Genomic DNA, 10,484 nt, shown 5'->3' with positions numbered 1-10,484 from the left:
GGAGCACGACTTCCGGCCCGGAAGGAAGCCGCCGCCTTTTCTCCCACCCCGCCACGCGAGGCTGCGGCGCACGGTATGGGTGTGTTTGTGTGTGTTTGTGTGGGGAGGGCGTTTGGAGGGAAGGCTGCCGGGAGCGCAGAGGCCGCGGCGGGGCCGGGAGCCCGCTGACAGACATGGGGGTGTTCTTCCCGACTTCCCCTTGGAGACCTCCAGCTCCCCCTCAGGCACTCTAGACACTTCCCGGGGCCCAACGGAAGGCCGTGCCCATGCCCTGTGTCCCCATTCTGTCCCGGGAGTGAAACCGAGCCGCCGGGCGCCGTCCCAGCCCAGCGAGAGCGGGGAATGCCCGGGTCCGCCCGCAGGCCGCGTTGCGCGCCTGCGCCGGTTCTGGCCCGGGTCCCGGAGGAAGCCGCCTGGCGGGCTCGGCTCGGGGAAGGCAGCCGTAGCCTGGGCCTCGGGTGAGGGCTCTGTAACCGGTGGGAAGGCTGCGTTTTCACGAAGGACTCGGGTGAAGCTGCAGAGCTGCCTTTCAGCCCTGACTCCTTGGCTTCCTGGGTCGGAGGAGATCTTGTAATGGAGTGGTTCTTCGTCTCACACTAACAGGATGCCTGATTTCCTCAGGATCGAGGGGTGAGTGAGCATCGGGATGGTGGCGCCAAACCCCTGCCAGCTATACATGTCAATATCTTTGTTTCCTGGGTTTCGGAAAGTTTCGTACGGTGTAGGAAAGAAAATGACCTGGGTAGAGATATTTAGGTCATTTTAAGATTTTTTTTATAATTCAGTGTTTATTACTGTTGATATACCTGGTGTTTGACACCCTCAAATCTAGATGTTTACTTCATTGCAAGCGAATTTTGGAGAATTTGATTTATAACCTGGACACTGGCATAATCCATTGCCTGGGTCTATGCAGCCTGGGGAGGAGTTACAGCTTTAAGGAACTTGATTTTCAAAGTAGGAGTGGGGATAGAGTACAGACTTGAGGATTCCCCCCTTTCCCCCCCCCCCCCCCCCCCCAGGTTAAAACAACAGCCAGCTGAAACTGTTTGGGGAATCAAATTGCATCTGTACTGATCATGAACAGACCTCTCCCCCTTTGACATTATTTCTAATCTGCATCATAACATATTTACATTGTTTTAGGTAATATAAGTAATCTAGATACCCCCACACACCCTAAATGTGAAAGAGCATGCCTGTTGTCTCTGAACTTGGCAGGTGGAGGTAAGAGGATGAGGAGTTAAGGGCTAACTGAGGCTACTTGAGACCCTTCTAAAAAAAGTCGTAATTTAAAACACACAGGAGTATATAGTTTATATGTAGATACTACACCATTCTAAAAAGATGAGCATGTGTGAGCATGTAGGTGTTACCGAGGGACTGAATCCAGGGTGGCTCTATATGTTAGGCAAATGCTCTACCATTGAACTATATCCCCAGCCCACACTTGGATTGTTGTCTTTATGGGCCCTGAAACCAATCCTCCACGGATCCTGGGGATTACTTGACTCTTAAATAGAATTGTGAGGACTAAATAAAATGGTGCTCATAGAAACAATTTTGAGCAGCTTTGTGGAATTTTAAAGATTTAATGTAGTCCATCCTCTTTCATTCTTACATACACTGTAGTCTGACATAATAGTGAAGGAAAAAGTCTTCTTTAGATTTTCTAAGTTCAGTGATTTTTTCCTTTACCTTTTATTTTGTTATAATTTAATAAAAATAAATTTATTACATGTTATTGGTTCTCATTTCAGATTAAAGAATGTCACGGGTTCCATTGGGGAAAGTTCTCCTGAGGAATGTCATCCGGCATACAGATGCTCACAATAAGGTATGTGATACAATCTAGTCATATGCTAAACCATGAATTATGTCGGAGATAACAAAGATATATAAGAAGTAGTCACAGCTTGAAAGTACCATATCATGAAGATAGTTACAAAATGCTTTAGAGCACCAATGAAGGAATAAAGGAATTTGCTTTGGAAAATTAGAAAGATTTTGCAGAACGAATGGTATTTGAATTGGTGATATCTGAACTGGTTCTTGATGAATAAAGATGTTTACCAGATGCATTGTTTTAGACTGAGAGCACAATGCACAAAGACAGGGAAAAATGGCAGGGCTAGTGATATACATCAGTGGTAATGCCTTGTATATGCAAAGTCCTCCATTCCATCCCTACCTCTCAAGCATTTATCACTTGGGATAAGAAGTTAAAGTAGAAGATACAGGGGTAGTGACAGAAGATAAGGCCCAAGTGGCAAATTAGAATTGATTTTATGATAGGGGAGGTCCCCCTCTCCTTCCTTCTGATCTTAGTCTATCAGATCTCATCAGGAGTGGCTGCATTGTCATTTTTTGTGGCCTGGTAAGGCTGCTCCTCCCTCAGGGGGAAGTGATCAATGAGCAGGCCAATCAGTTTATGTCAGAGGCAGTCCCTCTTCCCATTACTATGGCACCTACTTGGACACTGAACTACCATGGGCTACATCTGTGCAGGGGTTCTAGGTTAACTCCATGCATGGTACTTGGTTGGAGTATGAGTCTCAGGAAAGACCCCTGTGTTCAAATTTTCTGGTTATGTTGCTCTCCTTGTGGAATTACTGTCCTCTCCAGATCTTACTATTTCGCACTTCTTTCATAAGATTCTATGCACTCTGCCCAACAGTTAACCATAAGTCTTAGCATCTGCTTTGATGGTCTGCAGGGCAGAGCCTTTCAGAGGCCCTCTGTGGCAGGTTCCTAACTTGTTTCCTGTTTTCTTCTTCTGATGTTCATCCTCTTTGCCTTTTGGGATGGGGATTGAGCATTTTAGTCAGGGTCCCTCTTAACTAGTTTCTTTAGATGTACAGATTTTAGTAGGTTTAGCCTATATTATATGTCTATATGAGTGAGTATATACCGTATATATGTCTTTCTGCTTCTGGGACAGCTCACTCAGTGAGGGGCATGCGTGAAGAAGGGGAAGGGAAGGTGGGATTAAGAGGGGAGGAGGGTGGGGTTTTTGGGTGGGATACAAAGTGAATAAAGTGTAATTAATAAAAGTTAAAAAAATCAAGAAACAAACAAAAAAGATATTTAACATAGTATGAGGCAGGTACTAAACACTCAGACATACTAACATTTCTAAGCCGGTCACATTGAAACAAAATATTATATTCAGGAAGTCTTGATAGCACTGAACAAAACTTTGAAATTCAGTATAAAACTTGGGGTTTTTACTTTAAAATTCACATTTTTTTGCATTTGCAAATGTGCACATATGTACAGTTGTAACCTTTGCTATTGACTAGTAAAGTAATGGTAAAGTCTCAAAAAATTGGTTTTTATGAAACTTAGATAAACTTTCTCTTCTGGGCAGTAAAGAAGTCATCAGCGAGGCGTGGTGTCTTACATGTTTCGTACCTGTACATGGTATTTTAGACCTTGAAAGAATGAGGTGGTATGATTGCCAAATATGTAAGTTTAGACAGGTGATTTGTCACTGGTAGAAACGAGAAGATGGAGAGACATACTAGGGAGGATGATTAGTTGATTATAATGTTCTATGTGAGTGGTGTTGAGGTTGGATGGAAGCTTTTGCAGCTTCTTTGTAAAATGTTCTAGTGGTACCTGTTTTACTTTCCTGTAAGATCACTTGTGTTGTGATTAAGATCATGGTTTATCTCAGAACCATGTAGGTTTATTTTCTGATTGCAGTAGTACTGTAAGACTCATGAGGTGATCAGTGTGTCTGCAGGGCTCATAACCTCTGTTGCTACAAAATTATAGATTTACTACATTGGATTGTTTAGTAGCTTTTTGTTTTGTTTTTCAAAACAGGGTTTCTCTGTGTAGCCTTGGCTGTCCTGGTCTCACTTTGTAGACCAGGCTGGCCTCGAATACAGATACCTGCCTGCTTCTGCCTCCCAGAGTGTTGGGATTACAGGTGTGCGCGCCACTCTACTTGGCTTCTTTAGTCACTTTTTAAACTACATAGAGAAACCAGAATTTACTTTCCAGATCATATCCCAGTCTGTATCCTCATAGTTAGGGCAGATTGTATTTCAGGTAGTTCGTTTTCTGTCAGACAAAGTGCTATTTTTAGTGACGGGTTTTTGTTGCTTTCCTTTTTGAAAATGTCTAGATTCAGGAGGAATCCGATATGTGGAAAATCAGAGAACTAGAGAAGCAGATGGAAGATGCTTACCATGGGACCAGAAGGAATACAGTACCCAGCAGCTCAAGGTGACGTGTGCCTCTGAGAACCAAAATAACTCTCATCTTTTCAGAATTACTAACTTTAGCTTTAAAACATTCTAGTATGTTAAGGATAGATGAATTCAGTTCAGCAAATCAGTAAGCCTTCCTTGTTTCCTAAATTTAGATCCAAATATAATAGTGATGGCTGTGATAACAAGACAAGACTGTACTAATTCTCAATGGAAAATTAAAAAAATTCTCCTTGGACTACTGTAAATTTTAGGTTTTAAGGATTCCAACCTTGTCTAATAGCTTGTAACTTAAGATTTTCTACTGGAGCGTCTATACATTCTTTTGTCTTATAAAAATTGTATGATTTGATGTGCATGGTGCCTCATGCCTTTAAACCTAGAACTCAGGAGGCAAGGGTAGGTAGCTCTCTGAATTTAAGACCAGTTTGGTCTATATAGTGGGTTCCAGGCTAGCCAAGATTATAAAAGGAGATCCTGTCTCAAAAAACAAAAACAAAACCAATTTCTTTTACTTAATTGTGTTGGCAACTTTTTGTATGATGTGTGAGTATATATGGGTGTGCCAGAGTGCACACATGGAAGTTAGAGCACAAGTTTCAGAAATTTGTTTTCTTGTCATTATGGGTTTTTGAATAGAACTCAGGTCATCAGACTTGCCAGGCAAGCACTTGGACCTGCTTTGCCCTCTAGCCATTCTCTTATAATTAAATCAATCAGTTAGTCACACTGTTCCCCACTAGTTTATTAGACCTTTTAAAGTATTAATTTTATTCATGTATATGTGTCTCTGTTTCAGTGTCAGAAGAGGCTAGAAGAGGGCATTGGATGCCCTGAAGTTGGAGTTATGGGCAGTAGTAACCTGCCTGACATGGGTGGTAGGATTTTAACGAGCATCCTTTGGAAAAGTAACAAGTGCTCTTAACCACAGAGCCATAGCTCCAGTCTTAGGCTTCTTTTTAAAAGCGACATGTACTCACTGTCTTTGCCAGGTCCGTGGGCTTTCATATTTCCTTTGCAATAATTTGAGTGTGACTATAAAAGATTTTGCAGGCTTGACTGTTTTATGGAAGATGTAGGGTGTATTATAAGTAATTAGGAATATCTCTGGGTCCTCATAGGTTCTTTGTACATAAGACAGGTCATAATCCTGATTTATAAAGCTAGAAATCTAAATCTAAAGCTAGGGAAATCATTAGGAGAAAGAAAGTATTGCAAGTGTGTTTGGAGAATGTGGACTTTAGTCCAGTACTGGCTGAGTGTGTCTGGTGTCAGTGTTATGTGGTGCAAAGGTAGTGTCTTAGCATGTTCCGTGAGTTTTGTTCACGGTGCTCCCTAAAATGACATCACAGATTGCTTTTAAATCTAAGTTTGTCTCTTCATTTACAGTCGGATGAGAAGTGATGGTTTTGATGAAGAAAGTCAGAGAGACTACTGGAGGCCAAAGAATGAAATTTCTGGGGCCCTGGAAGATGATTTTCTTAAGGCTAAATCTTGGAACAAGAAATTATATGATTATGAATCCAATATACCAGACAGGTTTGTGACCACATTCTTGAGACTCCTAGTGATACTTGGCTTGAGAATATGTATTTGTTGAAATCTAATTGTCCAAGGGTTGGAGATATGGCTCAGTGGTTACGATCCCTTGTTGCGCTTGTAGTGGACCCGTGTTTGGTTCTCAGTGCCTATAAGGCAACTCAGTTCCAAGGGACCTGGCACCCTTTTCTCACTTTCGTGGCATCAGGCCTGCTTATGATGCACATGTAGCCAGGCAGACAAGATACTCAAACAAATAAATAAATCTTCAAAATAGATTGTCCCTATAAAAGCCTGCAGGCGAGGTTGGGCGTGGTGTCGCATGCCTTTAGTCCTAGCCTAGAAGGCAGAGGCAGGTGGATCTCTGTGAGTTCAAGGCCAGCCTTGTCTACAGAGAGTTCAGGTTAGCTAAGGTTATACAAAGAAACCCTGTCTCAAAACACCAAAAAAAAAAAAAAAAAGCTTGTAGATGGGTATGCATAGCAGCAATACTTACAATGGCTAAGAAGTTAAATTCAAATGGCTATAGCCGATGAGGGCATTAAACAGAATGCAGGTTTTCAGTGCAGTGGAATAGTACTGAGTAAAAGGGATAGTACTAATTATCCATGCTTAACCTAGAGCATTGTACAGGTGGTGAAGGAAGTCAAATACAAAGGCCACATGCTCTTTGATTCTGCTGTGTAGTATATTCAGAATGGATAATCCAGAGACAGAAAGATTCAGACTTGTCTTGGGCTACCCTTGGCATGTGAATCACTTTTCACTAAATATCTTTAGTGTCCCAGTGTAGATAACGTTATAAAGTAGTTTGGGGGAAGGACTTCACCGCTAAAGAAAAGTGCGTAAGAGTTCTTTATTGTCTGTTAAAGAACAGTACCTCCTGTGTCTGAAGTGAGAGGATAGAAAGTAGATTGTCACTGAGCTATTGTGTGGTTTTACTCTGCTCCCTTTTTCTTTTTCTTTTTCTCTGTGTACATATGTGTATTCAAGCAGTCCAAAAATCTAATTTCCTTTTAATTTCAAAAAATGATATGCATTGCTTTATAAAAATACATGTATTAATGTTACTTTACAGATGGGGTCACAGTGGTTATAAAGAGTTGTATCCTGAAGAGTTTGAAACAGACAGGTAGGTAAATACACTTACTAGAAAAAAACCAGATACCTAAGATGAATACAAAATTGTGCTATTAAGTAAAGTTCCTAACATTTATAAAGGATTTGTTTGCTGTTGAACCTGGAATGATAATGCATGGCTATAGTCCCAGCTGTTCAGGAGCCTGAGGCAGGAGGATCGCTTGAGTCCAGTTGTTGTCCAGCCTGGGACATAATGAAGTCTTGTCTCTAAAATCAAGAAAACAGGCAAGATTTAGTTGGGAGGCAGTCCTTATCTAAGGCCTTTAGAAACTGTGTACCGTCATCTGTAGTGAACATGTTCCAAGGTGCCTGAGACCTTAGATATCTTATCATCTGCCTGTTTTATAGTTTGTCTACCTATCTTCCATATTCTTTTCCTTATACACACAGTACCTACTAAAACTTTCTTTGTACTTCAGTTTGCCATAACCGCATTGTCAGCATCATGCTTGTTCTTTGTGGTTGTTATATAAATTAAGCAATATCAGACAGTGGATCTGATAACCCAGATGGCTAGTAAATGACCTAAGAGGGCTGGTAACTAGACCCAGGGATGATTCAGGTCCTAGGTGGGTCACAGTGGAATAGTGAGGAAATTCATTCAGAATGGTGTGCAATTAAAATCTTATGAATTATTTCTGGAATTGACCCTAGGTGACAGGAGTCAGAGAAAGTGAAACCATGAATAAGGGGGCACTGGTGTTTAGTATTTCATATGTAGATCATATGGTAGATATTTCTATAACTCAAGATGGCCATGAACTTGTCATGTAGCCGAGAATGACCTTTAACTCCTGACCCTTCTTTAAAACCCCTAATTTGGGTTTTAAGGATGAGGAAATAAAGCCTTAATGAGAATAATAAAGTAGATAAGCCTCACAGTAACACTATCAAGAGATCTCATGTGTATATATGCATGCTTGCATGCATTCAGTCTCTTTGTAGTCCTCTTGGCCTAGGACTTTCGATGTAGAGCAGGTTGTCCTTAAACTTGGGAGGTCTTGTTTCTGCTTTCTGAGTGCTGGGATTACAGCTGTGTACCACCTCACCTAATTCAAAGCTCTGAATTTTTTTTTTTTCAAAGAGAAATGACATTTTTATTTAAGATAATTGATTATTTGGGAATTTCATACAATGCACCCCATCATACTCACTTCCCATTCCTCCCAGGTCCACCTTTTCACCCATGTGCCCTCCACCCAAAAATTTTTAAGAAAAAAAAAAAAAATGTAACAAAGATGCTCAAGTGTGGCTCTTCACAGTTGATGGCTTCTACTTGGGAAATGGGAGATGGAAAAGGACTCAGTTATGATTAAGGAGATGGCCACTGGGAGTTTGACCATGCTTTAATGAGTAAATAGGCATCACAAATTATACTTGAGGTATCAAAGTTCTGATTTAATGTCGAGATGTTAGTAATTTACCTAGAGTACAGAATGTTAAATATGAATGTACTTTTTCTTTCCTCCATAAAAATTTTGTCTTTACTTTTCATTAGTAGTGATCAGCAAGACATTACCAATGGGAAAAAAACATCTCCCCAGGAGAAATCATCTGCCCATGAATCCCGAAAACATAAGAAGTCAAAGAAATCCCATAAAAAAAAGCAGAAAAAACGGTCACACAGAAAACAGAAGAAAAACAAAAGGGAAGCTACGGACATAACAGCAGATTCCTCAAGTGAGTTCTCAGAAGAAACTCGGGCTTCTAGTACCAGGAAAAGGAAGCAACCACATAAGAGCAAGAAAAAGTCCAGGAAAAAGTCTCCTAAAAAATCTTTACCTTTAGGGGAAGAAAGTGGTACTTCCCAGTCAGATGATTCAGCATCTAGCAGTTCTGAGGAAATTGAGGAAAGAGACACTAAGAAAACCAAAAGGAAAAAGAAAGAGAAAAGTGTCCACGTTCCCATGGCTAGCCCTGAAGAACAGAGGACAAGCAAGCGCAGGAATTGGAAAGTGGCTGCGGATGCAAGGTCTGCGGAGAGCTCAGAGGATGACTAATGGGAAATAGCAGCCTCGCTTCCTGCTGACTCTGGTCACTTGCCACTCTTCAAAACGGGGTTTGCCAGTGACTCCTGCAGCATAGGAGTCTAATGTCAGAGCTGTCGTGCCACAGATACCTTTTTTCCTACTTTGATAGTTAATCTCCATCCCCTTTTGTTGTTAATAGGGAATCTGGTATTTTGTTGAGGTTTCTTGAAGAGATTTTTTTTTTCCCCAATTAATCACTTAGGGTAGAATACCTATACAGCAAATTAAAGAACCCAGAAAGCTGAACTCAGTAATGACCTGGGTACACCAATTGGAATGTTGGATTTGGGGGAATCAAGGGTCTGGGATGAAGGAGGAGGATTTTGAGTAGTGCTAGATAGAATGGCTTGACGAGGTACCCTGCTTTCAGCTTTGGTGCTTTGGTTCTTCTGTAGTTGGGCCTACAGGTATCTAGTTTACTTAGTGAGGAATTGGTTATAAAAAGAAACCTTTTCCCTTCATGGTAATATCCGCAGATGATTGCTATGGTTTTCTGCCTAATTTCCCTGCTGGTCAGGGTCTACAGCTACATTTAGTATAACCCAAACATGACAGTAACTGGATAGTAAATGGTTTTCTAATTCCATTGCTGTATATTGCCTAAATGGGTTTGTGTTTGAAATGAAATTATTTAGTTGTCCTATCTATCAAATGGAAAGAATTAGGAGTAGTCATGTTGCCAGTAATGCTTTCAAAGATATTCAGGGCAACAACCATCTAAATGTCTTTTTTTTTTTTTTTTTTTCTTTTTGCCCAAGTTAGGGATTGAACTGAAGGCCTTGCATATATTAAGCAAGTGCTCTACCACTGAGCCATACTCCCCAAGCCCGGTTGTTTTCCTTGTTCATTTCTAATTCTATTAATGAATTTTAGATTTTTCCCTGAAACCAGTTGAATCAATTTCAAAATGAAACACACTTCTCAGGGACATACCCACTTCTTCCCAGTCTGACTTTATGTTATGATTATCAAGAAGATATTATTTCCCCTTGCTACATACTGTGATCCTCATACTTAAAAAAAAACAAAACAAAACAAAAAAAACCCAAAATACCACTGGAAAGTGGCTGGCAGAATAGTAGACTTTTCATTAAGAGGAAAGATGAAGTGACATTGTCAGGGTTTTTATCTTTGAGCTCACTTGGTCCTGAGCGAAAAGCATGAAAACTCAGACTTAAGACTGTTGGTCACGGTTCTGCCACTAATTGAGTTCTAGAGCAGGTTAAGCTAACCTCCCTGGCCTTACATTTTTTTGCATGTGTAATCCAAAAATACTTCATGGTTAGCATGACAGACACCAGCAATAGAATACAACTATGCTGACATCCCATGAAGTGGCATTTTATAGTTCTAACTAAATTTGTGCTCTTTATGGAACATATTTCTAATAAAGTGCTTGTTCTTAAAACACATGGCTGGCCAGATGTGCCGCATCCCTTGATTATGAGCAGGTGCTGCCTTCTGGGATATTGAAACACTAATAATCTTTAGTACTCAAATGTCAATGTTCCATGGTATTTCTTCCTTGGGTTTAGTGGAGGGAGAGTCTAATTAC

At 40.8% G+C, this 10,484-nt stretch overlaps 1 protein-coding gene across 4 annotated transcripts; it reads left to right on the top strand.

Annotated features, from left to right (window-relative positions):
* Position 1: 1 nt before the first annotated feature.
* Nkapd1 (NKAP domain containing 1) lies at positions 2 to 10,339 on the top strand. Of its 4 annotated transcripts, none has more exons than XM_055621745.1 (7): positions 2 to 73; positions 604 to 630; positions 1,761 to 1,837; positions 4,136 to 4,236; positions 5,610 to 5,759; positions 6,838 to 6,891; positions 8,398 to 10,339. In XM_055621745.1, the coding sequence occupies exons 3-7, from the start codon at positions 1,769 to 1,771 to the stop codon at positions 8,897 to 8,899; spliced, it is 876 nt and encodes a 291-aa protein (XP_055477720.1). In that variant the 5' UTR covers positions 2 to 73; positions 604 to 630; positions 1,761 to 1,768; the 3' UTR covers positions 8,900 to 10,339. The 4 variants fall into 4 exon arrangements, with proteins under 4 accessions (XP_055477720.1, XP_055477719.1, XP_055477721.1 ...); XM_055621744.1 differs by having other exon boundaries at positions 534 to 630; XM_055621746.1 differs by having other exon boundaries at positions 2 to 630; positions 8,401 to 10,339.
* The last annotated feature ends 145 nt before the right edge of the window (positions 10,340 to 10,484 follow it).

The sequence above is a fragment of the Psammomys obesus genome, unplaced genomic scaffold (genome assembly GCF_907164565.1).
Source record: "Psammomys obesus unplaced genomic scaffold, mPsaObe1.curated_primary_1811, whole genome shotgun sequence".
In the NCBI taxonomy this organism is placed as follows: Eukaryota; Metazoa; Chordata; class Mammalia; order Rodentia; family Muridae; genus Psammomys; species Psammomys obesus.
This window is presented reverse-complemented; position numbering and strand designations above follow the sequence as displayed.